Genomic DNA, 21,429 nt, shown 5'->3' on the forward strand with positions numbered 1-21,429 from the left:
GTAGACATAAGGATTTCTCACAGAGATTTTATTTATTAAATAGTTTAGCAACTCTTAATAACATCAGGCAGACTTGGTTTTAAAATCTCTTGTCCTGGGGTGGGGAAGAGAAGTATCTATACCCAGAACACACCTGTCTCTGGCCCTGATTACTGCTGGCACCCATGGGCCTAAGTGTGAGGGGCATGGGGAACCCCTGGGACTCACAGCATTTACTCCCTTCATGGACAACTTTTAGGTGGTTTCTAATTATACAGGCATACCTCGTTTTATTGCACTTTGCAGAAACTGCACTTCTTTATGAATTGAAAGTTTATGGCAACCCTGTGTTGAATGAGTCTGGTAATTCTCATGGTATTTCAGACGTTTTTTATTAGTTTTACATTTGTCATAGTGATCTGTGATCAGTGATCTTTGATGTTACTGTTTCAAGAAGATTGACTTGCTCAGATGATGGTTAGCATTTGTTTTAATCAATAAAATATTTTAAACGTATATATGTTGTTTGTTCAGATATAATGCTATTGCACACTTAACAGACTACAGTATAGTATAAACATAGCTTTTATATGGACTGTGAAACCAAAAATACTGTGTCTCACTTTATTGCGATAGTTGTTTTAGTGTGATGGTCACTTTATTGATGGTGATCTGGGAAACCAAACCTGTGGTATCTCTTGAGATATGCCTGTACATCCTTCTCAAGTTGGCATGGTCGCTTTCTCTCACCTCTGCCTTTTCTTCTATGGTTAGACCATTCCTTTGAAAACATACCCCCTGCCCTTGAGTGGTTTAGCAGCTGCTCAGGGAGACAAACACGAAAACCAGTTATGATAGCAAAGTGCTGGCTTGGTCATGATTCTAGTATCTACCTTGCAGTAAAGTGTTAGTCATGTCCAACTCTGAGAGACCCCATGTACTGTAACCCACAAGCTCCTCCGTCCTTGGAATTCTCCAGGCAAGAATACTGGAATGGGTTGCCATGCCCTTCCCCAGGGTATCTTCCCAACCCAGGGATTGAACCCAGGTCTCCTGCATTGTAGGTGGATTCTTTACGATCTGATCCATCAGGGAAGCCTGTAAAGTCAGAGACAAAGCTGCCAGAGGTCCAGACGTGGGACCCAGGTCTTGAGTAAGAACACATTTACCAGGCTGACAAAAGTAGCGAAGGGATATACTGAGGAAGGGACCAGCATGTGCAAAGACCGGGAGGTGTGGAAGAGTCTGAGTGTTTATTTAGGGAATGAAGGAGGGACGAGATGGCAAGAGTGAGTGGGGGATGAACTTGATGGTGAGGGCAGCGGAGACCCAGTACAGGACTGTCTGCGAGAGAGTGCCATGGTCAGGTTTGCATTTTAGAAATAAACATCTGTGTTTCCTGACTCTTCGTGACATCAGTGGTGTCTCAGTCTGACCCCATAGCCCCTATCTTTGTGGCTATCTGGTACCAGTCGATTGCTGTCTGCTGGCCGAGCTGGTGCTGTCCCACCTTCCACATCAGATCTGCACGCCTCCTCTAGAACTGACCGAGAGCGAGGGGGAGAGAAGGGACAGGGTGGCGTCTGCCTCTTGCATGCACCCGCCAACTGGCTTCTGCTTGAGGAAGCCCAAGCCATGACTCTCTGTGTAGCTGCAGAAGATCTGGAAGCTTACACGCTCTTTCATCCTTTTCTGTCCAACAGAGCTTTTTGTCCTTGTTGTTGTTGGCAGTGAACACTCATCCCAGGGGGAGGCTGAGAGCTCTGCCAGCTCCCTTCTCATCAGGAGATTGAAATAGTGATATGATGAAGACTCCTCCTGTCTCCACAGCAACCTCCCGGCTTAGCCTCACGATGTACTGAACGGTCTTAACTTAATTGGAAGGGTTTTTAGGGGAGAACAGTCAAGACAGAGTCACTGGCAACATATTCCTGGAAGCAGAATGCATCACCTTCTTAACTTAATTGGATAATTCATTTTAAATTGGGTATGCAATCACGACAGGAAAATGTTTGCATTAATAATACATATCTGAACCCAACTGCCTGCACCAAGAAACCTGGCCCGGGTGGAATTCTTTAATTCCTCCAAATAAATTTTGTGAAAATTATGTGATGTATTGTCTGTCAGAGTGGAGAAAGAACAAAAGTCCAGCAAGCATTTGTGTCCTGGTACTTTCTAGAACACCTTCGTGGGTTGTGAAATTTCACAGAAGACCCGTCTGTCTTGGACTCTGTTCGGGGGTCTTTTGTGTTTCAGACAGTCCTGTGTGCTCAGCCCTGGGTCTGAGTATTGAGGGCCGGGCGTGTTTCATTGGACGTCCTTTTTTTCTCTCGTGTCCTGTCAGCCGCTTGCATGGTTAAAAGTACAACAGATGGCAACTGGGTTTTGCCTGGGGGCCGCGGGGATGACCAGGGCCTCTCTGCAAGCTTTTGGGCCGGGATGCTGCCTGGAAACCTGTGAGGTAGGTGCTGGCCTCGTGGAGGGCTTCCAGCCTGGCCCCCATTGCCCTGGGAGGGACCAGCTGGCGTGAGGGAGCTGACCTGCTGGGGGGACCCTGGGGGTTGATTAGGGGTGCCGCCTGTCTTGCACAAACTTCCAAGCCAGCTTCCCCTTTGGCACTCAGTGTTCCCCCAAATAGGGCCGTTGCTAAGAAACACCTAGAGTCTTGGGAGTCACTTCAACACTGTGCTGACGAGGCTGCAGCGCTTGGCAGCTTGGCCAAATCCACTGACGTCAGGCCATTGCCCAAGCCCACACCAGCTTGCCGGCATGAGCCTTCCTGATTCTGGGCTTCTCATGGCAGGAAAATTGAGTGGTTGTGGAGATAAACTGACAAAAACCCTTGTGCTCATATCACACCGCCCACCACCCACCCACTGGGCCCAGCTGCTCCCCTGAGCCGCCTCCTTCCCATCTCCTTTGGGCTCCGGCGGCAGTTTATCTCAGTTCCTACCCCACATTTGTGACAGAATCAGGGAAGGCTCACATGTATGGAGCCTCTGTTTTGAGCTAGGCCCTGTTTAGAAACTCATTTCCCTGCATGTGAAATGCCCATTGGCTCTGTCGGCAGTGGACCCATTTTAGAGATGGTGATACTGAATCTCAGCGAGGTTAATAACAGATTCAAGATGTAACAGCTGCTGAGCAGCAGAGCTTTCTACCTAGGAGTCTCAACCCCAAGGCCCGTGCTCAGGACTATAAAGCTGGAGGGTCACACAGCTGCAGGGCCAAGAACTCAAACTTGAATCCGGTATTCCTAATATTGTTGATTGCCCCAGGCAGGCAGGGAGAGGGGCATCACCTCCAGTGTTTGTTGTTTGAAACGACAATGGAAGAACTGCTGGCATTGTCCTCCGAGCCTGCTGAAAACATGAGGTGGTGGTTCTGGACACCCCAGAACACCCTGCCCTTCCTGTGTGTCCAGATGATGCTTCCTAAAGAATGCCAGATCGGGGACTTCCCTGGTGGTCCAGACTCTGTACTTCCAATGCAGGGGGCATGGGTTTGATGCCCAGTCAGGGAACTAAGATCCCACATGACACCTGGCGCAAACACTAGAAACAAAAAACTTACCTATTAAATAAAAAAGGCCAGATCAGAGCATGGCACCCCTCTGCTTGTGCACCTGCCTGGCTCCCTGTGGCCTCCAGGAAAGGTTGCAAGCTCTCTACTCCATCTGGCCCCAGCCGGACTTGCCTTGCTGCACTGCCCCAGCCCCAGCCCCTTGTCCAGACTGCACATGTGTCTGCACTCCCACTCTGCCTCTCCTGCCGGGCCCCGGTCATCCTCCAGCTCCTGTTTGTGTCACCTCCTCCTGCTGATGTGGACACTTGGCGATGTCTCCTCTGCTCTGTGTTCCTGCCTCACTGACTGGGAGCTGGCCTTCCTTAGTACTCTCAGCATCTACAGCGCAGTGCTATGCTCAGTCGTATCTGATTGTGCAACCCCATGGACTGTAGCCCACCAGGCTACTCTGTCCGTGGGATTCTCCAGGCAAGAACACTGGAGTGGGTTGCCATTTCCTCCTCCAGGGGGTCTTCCCGACCCAGGGATTGAACCCACATCTTCTGCGTTGGCAGGCAGGTTCTTTTGCCAGAGCCACTTGGGAGCTGGGACCGCATGAACGCAGGATGGAGAGAACGATGAGCGAGCACCAAGACAAAGCATCAAGGGAAATCCACCCTCTTGGAATGTCAGTGCTGGAAGGGACCTAACATCCCCTCCTACCGTGCCTGCTCATTTACCACGTGAAGACCCGAGAGTGGAAGCGAAGTTTCAGGAAAATCGGTGGCAAAGCCAGAATGAGACGATAACATGCTCCCACACCACCTGTGGTCCCCGACCCCCGCCCCCTCCAGCCACCTGCCAGTGCTGGCAGTGGCTGCTCAAATCGAGGTCACTGCCAACAACTCCCCCACCCACGGGGGAAAGAGGGGAGCAGTTCTGCATTTTATTTTATTAACATTCCGGAGGCCTTTTAATAAAAATACCCTTGAGTGTTGAAAGGGGGCCAGTGGGAGACAAGACTCCCTGTCCAATGAGAAGCAGCTGCGAGCCCAGAGGGGGTGGGAGGATGCCCTTAATGTCACGAGGTCTGGCTCCCCCCACCACCCAGTGGGACAGCAAGAGTTTCTTGAGCAGCAGTGCCAGGAGGATTTGGAAGGGCAGTTCGCCCGACGGCTTCGCAGTGCCAGAGAGTAAAGAGATCTCATCCTAAACCACATGGAAACCTCCGCCGGGAGTCAGTTAGCTCCGAGACAGAGTTGGAGCCCTTTATTGGCAGCGCGTTATTCTTAGAAGTTGCAAGTGGGGGTGGACGTGTGCGCGCTTGTGTGCAGGGTGCACTCCGGGCTTCCACAGTGCACCCAGGGCGGCCCAGGCTGCACCCGCCTGCGTGCCCTCGGCAACATGATGGCCCGAAGGCCAGCCGAGCTCTGGGAAGGAAAGGCCAGGCCTCTCCACCCTGCTGGACAGAGACATTAAGATAGGAGAGGATATTTCCTTGGGCTGCTATGACAAATTAACACACAAGTTGGTGGCTCAAAACAATAGAAGTGTATTCCCTACAAGTTGTGGAGGTCAGAAGTGTGAAGCTGAGGTGTCAGCAGCACCGGGCTCCCTCTGAAGGCCTTAGGGGAACCTCCTTCCTTGCCGTTTCCAGCTTCTAGGGCCCCTGGAAATCCTTGCTTCCTAACTTGTAGCTGCATCCTCCAACCTTTCCCCTGCCTTCCCCTGGCCTTCCTCCTTGTGTGTGTCTCTGGATCTTTCCTTTTCTCGTAGGGATGCAGTCACTGAATTCAGTGCTCACGTTAACTCCAGGACGATCCCATCCTGACGTTCTTACATGTGCCCTCCGTCCAGATAAGGTCTCATCTTGAGATTCTGAGTGGATGTGGACTTTATGGGTGGCAGGGAAGCTCTGTTCAACTCATGACCAAGGAGGACGACTGCCCCAGGGGAGGCAGTTCAGACTCGTGGGTTGGGTCTCAGGAGCCCTTTCGTAGCTGCTCTAGGGCAGACGGTGTGCGGTGAGCCTGCCCATAACAGGTTCCCAGCAGAGTCTGGTATGGCTGGCCAACCACTGTGTCCCCTCGGGTTCAGGTGGCAGGGGCTAGAGGAGGCAGGGGCTGCCACTACTGTCCGAGTAGCTGTCAGATGCTCCGAGGATGAGGACGGAGACCAGGTTCCTTTGCTTTGCTGTTCCTCAGAGCTGAGCAAGGAGCTTTTCATACAAATGCATCTTCAGTGTTTGCTTGTTATGGAGGAGGAACTTGGAGCATGACTCCTACAGTGAGTACTTGTTCTGATTTTGGAGAGAGGACAGTCAGTTTCTGTGTCGGGAAGGAGTGAGTCAGACCATGGTCTGGATGGAAACCCAAGACGAGGAGCTGAAGACCGGGTGTTGGCTGCGAAGCGGGGGGCCTGGAGAGTCCCCTTTGCTGCTTACTAGGTTGTGTACTCAGCTCCGAGCCCCAGACTCCTTATCTGTGAAATGGGTTTCAGAGTGCTGCGAGGGTCACACGAGACAAAGTGTAAGCCTTCTGTGACTGCATGCCAAAGCAGCCATATAAGGAATTTTGACTACTTGAAGGCAGAATAAAATGAAAAGACAGTGTGATATAATGAGGATGCTATTCAATTAGATCATTGCTTGCTGGGCAACATTCCACCGGGTTAGCTCTCAGGCTAAAGACTTCGCCGAGTGAGGCACTGACATACATTGGCCTTTTAGAACAAACTGCCCTGTGAGAGATTTTTATTTCCCTTTTAGGAATGAACTAGGCATCTAGTTGGGGAAAGCAGCTATCTAATATATCTTCTTGTGACATCTTGAATTCGTCTGTATGATTTTCAAAGATACCACCGTCCTTTCGTTTTGAAGATTGTTTAAAATTCATTTTCCTAAATTCATGTAAAAAATGTTGCTCTGAGGATATCAACATTTTAGATTAAACATGTTCCAGTTCATTGAATTGAGGTGAGCAAACTGAAGCTGGCAAAGTTTCGGTACCTTTTCAAGGTCCTAGTAAGTAGTGAAGCTGGGATTCGAACCCCGGGGCCGTTTGTCCCTGTGCTGGCTGCACTTTGCGTCTGGCCCATCCAGGCTCTGGGCCTGTCTCCTTGCGTGAGCACCTCTACCCGGGCCTGTGGATCCCAGGAGTTGTTGGGTGCTCTCTGTCCTCCCTTTGAGCCCTTTTGCTGCTCAGAGAGGGCCATAACCAGCCCATGTCTATGGACATCAGCTTCCTGTTATTTTCCCATCACTCGTGGGGGTTGGCTTCCCTGGTGGCTCAGACGGTAAAGAATCTGCCTGCAATGTGGGCTTCTGGGGTCCATCCTGCTGTGGGACCGCTGGGTCCCCAGTGCCTTCTACAAGGTGTCCCCTCAAAGCGGGCACCTCCTCTACCCTGAGGGTGGGCAGGGGCAGCTCCATCTGTAGTTACGGATCAGCCTCAGAAGGGCTGGCCAACCTCAGGAGGTGTTAGGCATGCGATGGCTTCCTGAGCAAGGGGCTGGTTTTCCCAGGCTCGCCGCAGTTGTCCCGAGGCTTCTCTGGAATGCAGAGCCTGTGGTCCTGGAAGGCTGACTTGAGTAGCAACCTCGGAGTCGACTCAGCTGCTTTCTGGGAGAGGGTGTGCTGGTGGGACAGAGGAGGCTTCGTCTGGGCTCTGGACAGAAGCCGGTTCAGCTGCAGCTCCTCTAGTCACAAGCTGCGTCATCCTGGGCACCTAAGGTTTTTAGAGCCTGGTTGTTTCTCTGAGTTTGACAAGCAATACATAGGAAACATAATTCTTTTAATGTGAAAACACAGATTTAAAAAATACGAATCAGCGGTAATCCTACTTCTGTCAAATTTTATTATACATCTTCCAAGATTAATTTTTCTTATATATATGTGTGTGTGTGTATATATATATAATTATTTTGGTTAAAATAGTGGAAGCATTTCAGGCCTGCTGCTTTTTTACCCTAATTTTATTTTAAAGGGGCTTCCCTGGTGGCCCAGGCGGTAAAGAATCCACAGTGCAGGAGACCTGGGTTCAGTCCCTGGGTTGGGAAGCCCCTGGAAATGGGACCATCTATGCACTCCAGTATTCTTGCCTGGAGAATTCCATGGACAGAGGAGCCTGGCGGGCTACAGTCCATAGGGTTGTAAAGAGTTGGACATGATAGAGACATGGGAAAATGCTAATGATGTATTGTCCTCTGAAAGAGCCCTGGGGGATTCCATTATAAGGTCCACTCAGTACTTTTTTTTAAAGAGGATTTAAAAATTTGTTTATTTATTTGGCTGCCCCTAGTCTTGGTTCCCTGACCAGGGATCCAGGGCTCCGAGCTGAATTCACAACCAGGGATCCAGTCCAGGCCCCCTGCATTGGGAGCGCGGAGTCTTAGCCCTGGACCACCAGGGAAATCCCTCCACCCAGTATTTAACCTACCCCTGTGGATTGGGAAACTGGATATAACCTCACTTCCAACTAAGCCTCGACTTCTGCATCTTTAAAATGGGACCACAGTGCCCATCTTGCAAGGCAGCGGTGGGTGTGGAGCACGTGATTTATTCCTGGAAATGCTCGCTTCTTTCTTTTGCCCTTTCTGGCCACAGGTTCCTTTCATGTAGGATATCTATCTAGCCCAGCCAGACAGATGTCCCCCAAATAAATCCTTCCCATTTCCCCATTCCAGGATCTCACTGTCAGGCACTCAGGGCCAGTTGCTCGCATCACCCTCCCCAGGGGCCGAAGCCACGGTGGATGCTGTGCAGCTGGGCTGTTCCCTCCTGCCTGGGCAGTGCGTTTCCTGCCCTGAGAGGCATCAGGGAAAAGGGAGATGGGCTGGGGTTAGTGTTTGCACCAGGTGTCAGGCTGGGTATGCGGCATCTCTGCCGAAGCTGAGGGGCCTTCTGACAGGACACAGATTGCGCGATCGCTCCCATCCTCTGCCCTCCTTGGGCTGGTCTTTCTGCCCACCACCCCCCACCCCCCAGACCTGAATCAAGAGGCGGGTGTGAGGTTTTATTCACAGTGCACTCAAGTGCCGGCCACTCGAGGTGTGATGGACTGAAGCCTAGAGTTTCCTCCTTGTCTGAACCCAACTAAATAGAACTTCCTGCTTCTCTTCCTTGGTCGAGATATGTAAACTAGGTGGGTTTCTGTCTGCCAGATGATCCACCTGTCACCCAGATCTATGAGAATAAGCACAGCCTTCTAAGATGTTTAATTTTGACTCTTCAGTTGTTATTAGAGCAGATTGAGGGTGGATTTTTCGTTTTGTTTTGTTTTGCTTCAATGGGAGTGTAAAAATCAAAACAGTAAGAGCCGGTATATATTGTGGGCTTATCATGTGCGTTCTGCAAGCTTTATGTGGATTACACATTCAGTCCCATAAGGTGGGTGGTAGGTTGGTCCCCATTTCATAGATGTGGAAACTGAGGCGCACAGCTGATGAGAGAGAGGGGTAGCATTTGACCTCAGGCTGTGACTCTGGAACACTCTTTGTCACCCCAGTGGCAGCGCTTGTGACAAGGTCAAGAATTTATGGAACAATCCACCACTCTGTTGTCTGTAGCCCTGCTGCTGGTGTTGGGTTCAGAAAAGGACAGTTACGTGTTATGCTGCTGCTAAGTCGCTTCAGTCGTGTCCGACTCTGTGCGACCCCATAGACAGCGTGTTATGAGCCTCAGACACTTCTCTGTGTTGAGAACAAGATAGGAAAGTTGTGAAATCAGGGGGCAGGGGTCCTGCAGTCCCTGGGAACCCTGAAATGGGAGAGGAGCAAGAGAGCTCCAGCCCTGCTGATGGGGAGCTCAGAGCTGGACCGGCTCCTCCTGGGGGAAGGGCAGTGCTGGAAAGGAATGTGAGCTGGGTAAGAAGTCTGAGTGCTGGAAAGCCCCACGCATGACTCTATGTCAGAATTGGGGTGCCAAGCCAGAGCCCACACACGCAGCAGGTATTTGCTGGGGACTTAGATAAGGAGAATTACAGTTTAGTAAGCTCTTAACAGGGTGGCTCAGTGGTAAAGAATCTGCCTGCAGTGCAGGAGACTCAGGTTCAATCCCTGGTCTGGGAAGATCCCCTGGGGAAGGAAATGGCAGCCCACTCTAGTATTCTTGCCCGGGAACTCCCATGTACAGAGGAGCCTGGCAGGCTACAATCCATGGATCACAGAGTCAGACATGACTTAGCGACTAAACAGCAAACTCTCACTGAAGGTATGAAGTTGTGGGGCCTTGCTTATAGCTCCCAGTGTCTGTCTGGGAGTTTTCCAATAAAAAATGCCAGCAAAAAGCACATGCCAGTACATATATGCAATGCTTCATACGGAGCTTTAACCAGCCTGGGGATTAGCTACAGAAAATTGTGTCTGTCATGGGGTTCCTGTCATTCGGCTTCCTGCCTGGGTTTGTTCTATCCACAGTGAGAGTCATTCATTCAATAAATGTGTAATGAACTTAATATTATCCTTCATAACATCAAAATGAAGAAGGTAAACTTCCACAAACATCTCTTTATTACCCTGTAATTTTTTTAAAAATTATGGAACTTAATAAACATACGTCTGAGTTCTCCACTCTAGGGGATTATTTACACAAATTCCTTCTTCTTCAGTGGGAGGAGCAGGCAGAGTTGGGCATGAGGGTACATATTTGAACACACCCATGGACACACCTATTTGTGTAAGTAAGCCTGGAACCTGTCAGGGCAGCAGGCAGTGCTGAGGGAAGTGGAAATGGGACTTACTCTCTCAGCATCATCCATGTTGTTAGGGTGAAGTAACCTAGGGAGGCTCTCACAGGACCAGGGGTGGCTGGTGCTTCTGGAAGGATTTCTTTGCACAAGGCGACCATGGTGCTGACCCAGATGGACTGCTTGCCCTGTAGGCTCCTACAGTCTTAAAACACCCACTGGGCAGTGGCGATGAAGGGAGTGGTTTGGAGACCTGAGCTTCTACTTCTGCTGGAACTGCCTCTTGGGGTGTACTGGATGAATGTTGCTTTTCCCCTTTGCTGAAGCTGGTCCCGTCTTTGCCGCCTGTAACCTCACACAGAATGCACATTTGATGGGAAGTTACAAGTGGAGGCTGGTCCCCTACACGTGGAGGGAAGCAGATGTGTGCAACTGTTGCTCTGAAACCGCGCTTGGGAGAGTCACTCAGCCCCGCTGGACACAGACAGCGTTTGTCAGGTTACCAGGCAACCGTCAGCAACAAATACTTGTGAGCCTGGGAGGAAGGGGTGGAAAAAACAGACTTCTAAATATTCTCATCACTTTTCATAATAAGAGCCCATACCCAAGTGCTCTCATGTTCTGGGCTGTGTCAGTTAGCCCAAGTCTTATGTCACCTTCTGTTCTGACCAGGGGCTCTGGGGTCTGATCCCCAAGTACGTGCTTGTGATTGGGGATGATTTATAGTCTCTGAGCCTCAGTTTGCCCATCGCTAAAATGGGAGTAATAACAGTTCCACTTCTTCAGAGGATTCAAGGACTTGAGGGTGGTCAAGTTCTTAGTACACAGCCTGACACCTAATAGTCAGCAAATACTATCTAGTGTTATTTTCCTATACTGTGTGTTTTCTCAGCAAGCCCCTCCCAGGCTATACTCATGCAAGGAAACTTTGCTTTGGAGACTTACAGAAAGATCTTCAGACGCACATGCCACTGACACCATCCTGGGGTCTGTGCTGAAGTCACGTTACAAAGGGGCTGTCAGTTCACCTGCCAGGCATGCACCTTCTCCCAGTCTGCCCACCCACCTGGATCACTGGCCTTCAACATCTTGGTCGGGGGCTTTCCTTACAGGTTCTCCTGTTAGCAGACATCTCCAGCGTGGAGTTGGGTTCCTAAACAGCTGGCCTGCAGGCTCTGCCTTCCTTCACACATCCCACCCTCCCCTCTTTCTGCCTCGGTCCCTTTCAAGCCTTCTATCCTTGCAGAGGTTTCAAATTGTCCAGGTAGCCAGATCGAATCCATCTTTCCTGTTAGTTTCTAGAGAAGCAAGACCCAGCCTGGTTCTTTCCAGAAACTGTTTCTTTCTCCTTTGGTCAGCTCCTTTTATCATCTCCATATCCCTGTCCCCGTGTCGCCTTTCCCTAAAAAGCCCTCTCGGTGTCCAGCTGGTTTTCCTCACCAAGGCAGCAGCTACTGAAGGGCTCTGACTGCTTCAGCTGAGTTCAGTGGCCTGTGCAGTATCTCTGTCTTTCTGTTCAGAGTGGGGTTTAGCAGGTCATGGCAGCTGCCATCCAGCCATCAAACGTTCCCACCATCTTCCCTTTAAGCATGCCAAAATTCTTCAAATTCCTTATGTTCTGGATGGACCTCGAGGGCATCATGCTAAGTGAAATAAGTCAGAGAAAGACAAATACTGAATGATCTCACTTATATGTGGAATCCACAAAAGCTGAACTCAAAAGCACAGAGTAGCTTGATGGTTACCAGGGGGCTGGGGTGGGGAACCAGGTAGATGCGGGTCATCGGGTACCAATTTCTAGCAGTGAGATGAGTAAATCTGGGGGACCTAATGTAGAGCGTGCTGACTAGAGTTAACAGTACTGTAATGTATAATGACAGTTGCTGAGAGATCTTAAATCTGCTGACGACAAAATGGTCATTATGTGGGTGAAGGATGTATCAACTAACCTTATAGTGGTAAATGTTTTGTGATATATACATGTGTGTGTGTGTGTGTGTGTATCAAATCATCGCATTATACACCTTAAATTTACACAACGTTCTACGTCAGTTATATCTCAGTCAAGCTGGGGGGAAAAGATTCATGTTTTTTTTTTTTTTTAAAACAGTTTTATTGAAGTATTAGTCACATACTATCTAATTCACCTGTTTAAGGCATATCAGTCATGCCTTTGAGCCTATGTACAGAGTTGTACATCCATCACCATGATCAACTTTAGAACATTTTCACTACCCACCATCCCCCGCAAATACCTGATTTTTTAACTAGCACCCCTAAGTGCCTCCATCCCACCTAGTCACCCCTTAGGAGATGACTCATCTATTTCTATCTCTATAGATTTGCCTATTCTGGACATTTTATATAAATAGATCCCATCGTGAAATATGTGGCCTTTGAATCTGGCTTCTTTCACTTAGCAGAACTCACTTGAATGCATCCATGTTGTAGCGTGTGACAGCGCTTCACTCCTTTTCATGGATGGATGACACTCTATCTTATGGCTGCTGCTGCTGCTGCTAAGTCGCTTCAGTTGAGTCCGTCTCTGCGATCCCATAGACGGCAGCCCACCAGGCTGCCCCGTCCCTGGGATTCTCCAGGCAAGAACACTGGAGTGGGTTGCCATTTCCTTCTCCAATGCATGAAAGTGAAAAGTGAAAGTGAAGTCGCTCAGTCGTGTCCGACTCTTAGCGACCCCATGGACTGCAGCCCACCAGGCTCCTCCGTCCATGGGATTTTCCAGGCAAGAGTACTGGAGTGGGGTGCCACTGCCTTCTCTGATCTTATGACTAGCCACTATTTTATTTCTCAGTTAACCATCATGTGGATTGTTCCTTACTCCTTGAGTTCTTTTTTTGTTTAATTAAAAACACTTTTTTGGCTGTGCTGGGGCTTTGCTGCTGCACACAGGCTTCCTCTAGTTGCGGTGGGTGGGGGCTACTCTAGTTGCGGTGAGCAGGCCTCTCACTGTGGTGGCTTCCCTCATGGTGGTACACAGGCCCTAGAGGGAGGGCTCGGTGGTTGCTGCTCGTGGGCTCTAGACACACAGGCGCAGTAATTGTGGCCCATGGGCTTTGTTGCCCCACAACGTGTGGGATCTTCCCAGACTAGGGATCGAGCCTGTGTCTCCTGCATTAACAGGCGGATTCTTAACCACTGGACCACCAAGGAAGTCCCCTTACGTTCTTTTTAACACATCAAGGCCCAGCTCTCTCTCTGAGTTTGCCTTTCAATTTCCAACTACGTTTATTATTTTTGTCACAGCCCCCCGTGACTTCTTGGTTTACTTGTGAGTGTAATCCCCTTTCAGACATTATGTTCTGAATACCCATATAAAATTAAAGGTTGGTTCTGTTAAAGAATTTATAAGACCTGCCAGAAGAAAGGATTCAGCCCATACAGTTTCTCTTTTCTTCTATGTAATTATCTAGGCTCTAATGATTCACTGAATTTAGATGAGTGTTCAACCTGGCCGAGAATAAAAGGAAGTTTTGCCCCAGGGAGAAAAATATTATGAGTGAGAAGCAAAAATACCTTAGAATTCTAGCAGAGGAACACACCAGGCAAGATGCTTTCTTTCCATATCTATAGGTCAGGTGGCACTAATGACACCCTTATTTAACCCTTTCCTGGTTGGGAACGGATTTCTCCTGGGTGAGTTGTATACCCAGGCCTGGTGTGTCACCTGCAGAGATGCTGCCCATTAGGCCCAGGGGCTTTAGGCTTATCAGATCTCTCTGAAGTTTCTGAAGGTGGTTTTCAGCTGTGCTAGTGTTAAGTGTGAGAAAGAGGTCAGATGGAATCAAAGGGAGCAGGCCAGGGTCCCAGGCACTGGAACTGCCCAGCTTTGAATCTCATGTACTCAGGTCTGAACCTCCTGTATGCTGGTGCTGAGCCAAGTTTCACCAGGATTTGCGTTATTGGGATTTCTGGTGCTGCTTGGGGACCTTATGTGTCCCTCCGTTAGAAGTCTGCCCTGAGGAATTCCTCCTTAAAAATCTCAGTGGCTTGGTAATTATACCCATCCTTCTTACTGCTGGATAAATTCACTTCTGGGATTTGAGGATCCATCTAAGGAGGACAAAGGCAAGTTAGCAGGCTGTAATGTAACAAGAGGGGAGGCAAAAACATATTTGTACACCAAATAGATCACAAGAGAAACATCAGAATTTAATTAAATTTCCTCTCATATATTTGAAAGTTGCTAAGAGGATAGATCTTAAAAGTTCTCATCACATACAAAAAAATCTGTTGATTGATATGAACCAGACTTACTGTGGTGGTTGTTTGGCAATATATACAAATATTGACTCATTATGCTGTACACCTGAAACTAATGTTATATGACAATTTTATCTCATTAAAAAAAACTTTATATGAAATAATTTTAAACTGGCTCTTTCATTCTTTCCCTGAAACTTGGTGTGGAAATGGGAATAAGATTAGGTTTTAGCATTAGTAATCTTGTGGCTCCTTGCTTCCCATCTCTGAGCTCATGTCATAAGGAGGATATCTTCCAGCCTGCAAGTGGGTTCGTGTGAGATCATGTGGGATCACTTGTGCATAATACCCAGGACAGAGTAGGTGCTTAGTAGGAGCTACTTTTGGGTTTTCTTTTTCTTCTCACAGTTACCTACTTCACACATGGTGGGGTATGTGTGTCTGTCACTTCCTCCATTCACCCCCTCTCCCCCTCCTCTACTGTGTCCACAAGTCCATTCTCTGTGTCGGCATCTCCATTCTGTCCCTGCAAATAGGTTCATCAATACCATTTTCTAGATTCCATATATATGCATTAATATAGTAATTTTTCTCTTTCTGACTTACTTTACTCAGTATAACAGGCTTTAGATTCATCCATCTCATTAGAACTGACTCAAATTCGTTCTTTTTCATGGCTGAGTAATATTTCTCTCTCTCTCTCTCTCTCTCTCTCTGTATTCTTTATCCATTCATCTGTCAATAGACATCTAGGTTGCTTCCATGTCCTAGCTATTGTAAATAGTGCTGCTATGAACATTGGGGTACATGTGTCTTTTAGAATTGTGGTTTTCACAGGTATATGCCCAGTAGTGGGGTTGCTGGGTCATATGGTAGTTTTATTCCTAGTTCCTATCAGTCACTAAGTCATGCCCAACTCTTTGCTATCCCATGGACTGCAGTATGCCAGGCTTCCCTGTCCTTCACTATCTCCTGGAGTTTGCTGAAACTCAAGTCCATTGAGTCGGTGATGCTATCTAACCATTGCATCCTCTGCTGCCCCCTTCTCCTTTTGCCTTCAGTCTTTCCCAGCATCAGGGCCTTTTCCAGTGAGACAACTCTTCACATCAGGTGGCCAAAGAAGAGTCAACCCTGAATATTCATCAGCAAGCTGAAGCTCCAATGCTTTGGCCACTGATCTCCATAGTGGCTGTTATCAATTTACATTTCTACCAACTGTGCAAGAGGAGCTACCTTTAAAGCTTTTCTCCCCAACATGATTTTTTTTCACCCCAACATGATTTTTTTTCACCCTCCTTCATACCCAGCTTGTAGGAGGAACAGTTTATAAGGAAGTCCTTTTCCCATAGGATGGCGCTGCCACTTCTCTGTGCTCGATGGAGACCATCCTTGTTTTTCTTGAGTATCTCCGCCAGCAAGCATCTGGTGTTTGCTAATGTTCCAATCTAATAAACCTCAAGAACAGTACAGCCTTTAAAACGAAGTCCATTCTCCCAAAGTGGGGCTACGGGTGGGGGGGCCGGAATTTGCAGAGATTATTGGTTTTCATTTACATCCTAATGTTTAAGGATGAGAGCCATAAACTGAAGAGCCAGAATTAGATAACATTAACTTAAAATACTGTGTGAATGTCCTAAACATCCAAGTAGACACTTTGTTTTTTTCCTCCAGCGGCTTTCTTGGCAGCAAATTAAAAAGGAAAAAAAAAAAACTACATGATTTAAGAAAACATTGTGGTGTTTGGTGATAATAACTTACGTTTCTATAATGCTTTCCAGCTTATAGAAGGCTTTCCCATTATTATTTCTTTGAATTCTCACAAGCCCCAGAGGTCAGTAAAACAATACTGTATTATGGTTGGGGAAATGCTGCCTCCACCACTTACCTACCATGTGGCTATGTGGGGTATTTAAAGGCTCTAAGCTTATTTCCCTAAGTTTTAAAATGGGAGTTGAATAGTCCCTTCCTCTTAGCATTGCGGTACAAATTCTATGAGCCAATGCAGAAGCAATGCCAGTGACATAGTAAGTGCTTAACAAATGGCAAGAGTTTTATATTCTTAGGTATAATAATCACTTCACAGACGAGGAAACTCAAAATGACCATCAATTCGCTAAAGGTCACACCATTTGTAATTAGCAGACCCTGGAATGTGGCTCCGGAGAAGGCAATGGCACCCCACTCCAGTGCTCTTGCCTGGAAAATCCCATGGACAGAGGAGCCTGGTGGGCTGCCGTCTATGGGGTTGCACAGAGTTGGACACGACTGAAGCGACTTAACAGCAGCAGGAATGCAGCTCAGATTCTTCCACTCTTACCCTCTGTCTCGTGCGCACTACGCCTTAGCTGAGATGTGTCATCAAGGCTGTTTTGATGCTCCCGCCTGCAAAATAACCCCAAGAATGACCCTCTTAGCCGGTTTCTCTGATGCACTCATCTTTTCCATGTCTGCTTTTGTGTTTGCAGAATATCATCAAGAAGGTGATCGGGCAGAAGTTTGTATACAAATTTGTCTCTTTCCCGGAGATACTGAAAATGGACCCTCACGCGGTGGAGATCAGCCGGGAGAGCCTCTTGCTGCAGGACAGCGAGTGCAAGGTGCCCCCGGAGGGCCGTGAGGCGCACAGACACGGCCTGTCTGCCCTCAAGAGCGCCAGCCGCAATGAGTACATCCACTCGGGCCTGTACTCGTCCTTCACCATCAACTCCCTGCAGAACCCGCCCGAGCCCCTCAAGGCCATCAAGACAGAGAAGCTGGAGGAGCAGCTGGAAGACAGCCCCCCCGCGGAAGAAGTCAGGACTGTCATCAGGTTTGTGACCAACAAAACCGATAAGCACGTCAGCCGGCCCGTGGTGTCCCTGCCCTCCACGTCGGAGGCCTTCCTGGCCTCGTCCGTGTCCGCCAAGATCTCCTCCTTAATGTTGCCGAACGCCGCCAGCATCTCGTCCGCCTCGCCCTCCTCGTCTCGGTCCCCATCGCTGTCCCCCAACTCGCCCCTCCCTTCCGAACACAGGAGCCTCTTCCTGGAGGCTGCCTGCCATGACTCGGATTCCCTGGAGCCCTTGAACCTGTCGTCGGGCTCCAAGACCAGGTCTCCATCACTCCCCCCAAAGGCCAAAAAGCCCAAAGGCTTGGAAATCTCTGCGCCCCCACTGGTGCTTTCCGGCACCGACATCGGCTCCATCGCCCTCAACAGCCCGGCCCTCCCCTCGGGATCCCTCACCCCAGCCTTCTTCACTGCCCAGGTAAGAGCCGTAGAGTCCAGTCGTCCCGGCTGCACACAGACTCACTGGCTTAGGGAAAAGTGGGGGAGAGAGGCAACTTCTGTCTTCCCCTCAGAGGGTAATCCTTGGGCCCCTGCAGCAAGGTCACTGTGCACTGTACAGGGAAATCACACCCAGACAGAGGTGTACATAAGAGAAATTGGCTGTGGTGGGACACTTGATCGGGTTCTTTTAGGGGCCTAGAGTGATGTAAGGTGGAATATGCACACGGGCCATCAAAGCAGGTCCAAACAGTGATTTCTGAGGGCAAGTTGAGCACTGACAGTGTTGGTCCCTCAGTCCTGTCCAACTCTTTGTGACCCCATGGACTGTAGCCCACCAGGCTCCTCTGTCCATGGAATTCTCCAGGCAAGAAGACTGGAGTGGGTAGCCATTCCCTTCTCCAGGGGATCTTCTTGGCCCAGGGATTGAATGTGGGTCTCTTACATTGAAAGTAGATTCTTCACCCTCTGAGCCATTACGCTTTTAAGTTGCTGAGCAGGCCAGTGACATTTCAGAAGGCACTTGGGTTTTATGAAAATTTTATGGCAGAATCCTCTTTGGAGGGCACTCATTTGTTTTCTGTTAATAAGAAAGTACATGCTAACCAATATGGGCATTGCAGTTATCAGTGGGGAGCTGGGCTGTCCTGTAGTCCCTAAAAAGCAATGCAGAGGCCACACCAAATGATGAGAAAGAGATGCTTTAGTAAAAACAGTGCTGTTCTGAGACAGCCCAGGTCCCTGGCACAGGGGAGGGAAGAGCAAACTCGGGGAGCAACAAAAGTCTTCAGTGTCATTAGCTCCACCACGAAGGCAGCCTCTTCCTCTAAATACACTATTCAGATGCTCACTCTCGTCCAGCTGGCAAAGGCAGGGCAGGTACTGGTAAACCTATTTCTGCTTCCCCTGGAAAACTGGATGCATTTCAGTGGCAGAGGTTAAGTTCATTGGCTTCAGGGTCACAGACGTGGATTCAGTTCCTGGCGGCACTGCTGGGTAGAAATGTGATTGTGGGTACTTGCTCTCTGAGCCTGTTTCCACATCCGTGAGACGGATTGTGTGAGGATTAAATGGGATAATGGCTGTGGGAAGAGAGGTGGCTACAATTGGCGGGTTTCAGAATCATGTGACTTGGTGGCGCCAGGGTGGGGACGTGCTTGAAGCGGGTAGGAGCTCTCTGTCCCCGTTGCTGTGGGGTCCTCACTGTCACCACCATTAGTGGCAGCACAGTTGAGCGTCTCATGTGTCAGGCACTGTTGTAAACACCATCCACGCAGCATCTCAGTTATTTATCATTACAGGCCTGTGAAGGAGATAACTGTCAATGTCCAATTTTTCCAGCAGAGGTAAAGGAGGCAGAGGTCCAGTAACTCACCCAAGGTCACCCAGCTAATAGGACTTAGAGGTGAAAACTTGCTCCAGAATCCACGCCCTTTAAGTAAAATGCTCTCTGCACACGTGCCAGGAAAATGCCTAGCCTTCCCTGATCATGAGATGTCCATGGAGTCTGCGGGCAGCTGAAAGCAGCTCTTGGTCCTTCTCCTCTCTGTAGCTTCTCTGGAGTGGCTGTCAGCGTGGCTTGTGAGCCTGTGGTGCCGAGCATGCTGCCACGGAGGGGCTGGCCGAGGGCTTGGTGACAGGTCAGCATGAGCACATGTGCTCTAAATGGGGCATTTCCTCAGTCAGCACCACTGGCTGGGGACTAACGACCACTAAGTAAATGGCTCAGAAACAGCGGCCTCTGACGTGGCTCAGAGAAATGACCCGAGAAGCTGAGCTCTGAGTGGACAATCTGAGAATCTCCTGCCTGGCCTCTCCCCTGTGTTTCCAGCTGTGAGGTGGAGAGAGATCTAGAGCCAGGCCCAGGCCAGCTCTGATTTCAGTCTGTGCTTGCTTGGGGAGTTTGTTATCACCATCTCTGCACACATGCCAGCCCTGTAGCTGTGTCGGAGGAGAGTGGCTCAGGCTGGCCCTGTGGTTTTGGACCAGGACATGGGGAATGAAGGGGGGCTCCATGCACTGTGGCTGAGGACGTGTGTAGCTGGGCGTGGGTGTGGGTGACACCTTAGCGCTTTGTCACAGATACTCCACTTTCCCCTCTGGGGTGTGCTGTGTGCAGCGTTTACACCTGTGGGCACCTCCAGTCAGTCAGTCTTCATGGCTAGCTTTACGAGAGATAAAAGTGTGCTGTAATTACTTGATACCCTGAAAATGAAGTTCCCAAGAACTTGTATTTATTCCAAAAAAGATTTACATTTTATTTAGTCATGTATTCCACGAATAATCCCATCAGTTTCAGCAAGAAGCAGGAAGATGGGGTGGGATTAAGCACGTCTTGGCATGCTTAGGGTCAGGTGGTTACAGTTCTCTCCCAGGACCTTATTAAACCACAGACCTCCTGTAGGCCCAAATTGAGATTCGAAATTTCAACCTACATGATGGGCATGAAAAAATCATCCACAGCCTGCCAGTCCCCCAGCATCACAGCCTCCACTCCTGAGAACACTTATGGTACAGCCCCTGGGACCTGTATTATGAGCCTTTGAGAAACCACAATTACTAATGTAGACAGACATGATGATCCACAGCCTCCCCAGCATGATCCACAGCCTCCCCAGCATCACAGCCTCCACTCCTGAGAACACTTATGGTACAGCCCCTGGGACCTGTATTATGAGCCTTTGAGAAACCACAATTACTAATGTAGACAGACATGATGATCACCCAGAGGCGCCCCCAGCATGGACTATGTGGAACTGAAAAAAATGAGAATACAAAAGCCAGCTGGGTGCCAAAGAGTACGGCAGTTGGAGCTTGGCCACCGAGGTCATATTGATCTGTTGCTAGAAAAGCCAGAATGTCTCTCGGATGGCATGAGTTACCAGAAACTGAGATGGGAGGTGGGGGAGGAGCTGGGATGTGAGACCCTCCTAGCTCCCAGCCAGATATCATGGAAACCTGAATGGTGCCAACTGGAACTTCTGATTTTCCGCCTCATCTGTACCTGGGTGTCATCTGGCCCTCCTTTCATTTGCCTCTCCTGTCTAGTCTCTCCCTCCCCCTCTCACCAATGTAGTTAGTTCAGATGAGTGGCTCATCACTTGTCCCTTTCTTTATGCTAAGACCTCTGTTCATCTCCCATGTGATGTCTAAGATGTTGAACTCAGATATGTGCAGGCACCAGGGCATGAACTCATACCATCAGAGTCTGAGCATGCATGCCCCGGGCTGTTTTATTAGCAGCGGCTGTGGATTACCACTAATTGAGTAGAGACAGCTTGATGAGGACTGAAATGCTAAAAGCTCCTTTCTGTATGTACTGATGGATATACAACCTTGAACCCAAATCACAAAGTGGGAATTGGGAGTAAGATGGATGTGTGTGGTGAGTGTAGACTGTGTCCTGGCTCGGCTTTGGGTGGTTTCTCAATTTACTGTCTCTTTTGCCATGATCACAAAAGGAAAAATGTTTTTTCCTTCCCACTACTTCATCCCACTCTGTAACACTGCCCTAGCCCAGCCTGTAGCTTCCTCCATCCTGGTCTTGCAGGAGAAGGATGTCCTTTAGAAACTTGGCAGTGGAGGATGTTACTGAAAGACTTTTGCGTGACTTGACTCTCCAGCTGGAAGTTCCTGCTTTTCCCCCAGCTCTGGGTGCCTAGGATGAACCAACCGTGATAGCTTCTCCCTCTCTTTCCACCCTGGAACACGTTTTTTTCTGTAGATCCTTCACAGATTGCTGACTCCTCCCCTCTTTTGACTTTTTCATCTCTT

The 21,429-nt window shown here is 49.1% G+C and overlaps 2 protein-coding genes across 4 annotated transcripts in view; one reads left to right on the top strand and one right to left on the bottom strand.

The window, feature by feature from the left end:
• The window catches only part of ELK3 (ETS transcription factor ELK3), a 70,079-nt gene that overhangs the window by 35,328 nt on the left and 13,322 nt on the right, over positions 1-21,429 (top strand). For all 3 annotated transcript variants that reach the window (XM_010805210.2, XM_005206678.5, NM_001081542.1), the window contains exon 3: positions 16,856-17,635. In XM_010805210.2, the coding sequence (XP_010803512.1) occupies positions 16,856-17,635 (780 nt within the window). The remainder of the gene's footprint in view (positions 1-16,855; positions 17,636-21,429) is intronic.
• The window catches only part of CDK17 (cyclin dependent kinase 17), a 138,841-nt gene continuing 127,387 nt past the window's right edge, over positions 9,976-21,429 (bottom strand). Inside the window, exons 18-19 of the mRNA XM_059886962.1 lie at positions 11,610-11,812; positions 9,976-10,704 (exon numbers count right to left, since the gene is read on the bottom strand). Of these exons, the coding sequence (XP_059742945.1) occupies positions 11,753-11,812 (60 nt within the window). The 3' untranslated portion in view covers positions 9,976-10,704; positions 11,610-11,752. The remainder of the gene's footprint in view (positions 10,705-11,609; positions 11,813-21,429) is intronic.

Source organism: Bos taurus, chromosome 5 (genome assembly GCF_002263795.3).
Source record: "Bos taurus isolate L1 Dominette 01449 registration number 42190680 breed Hereford chromosome 5, ARS-UCD2.0, whole genome shotgun sequence".
Classification (NCBI taxonomy): Eukaryota; Metazoa; Chordata; class Mammalia; order Artiodactyla; family Bovidae; genus Bos; species Bos taurus.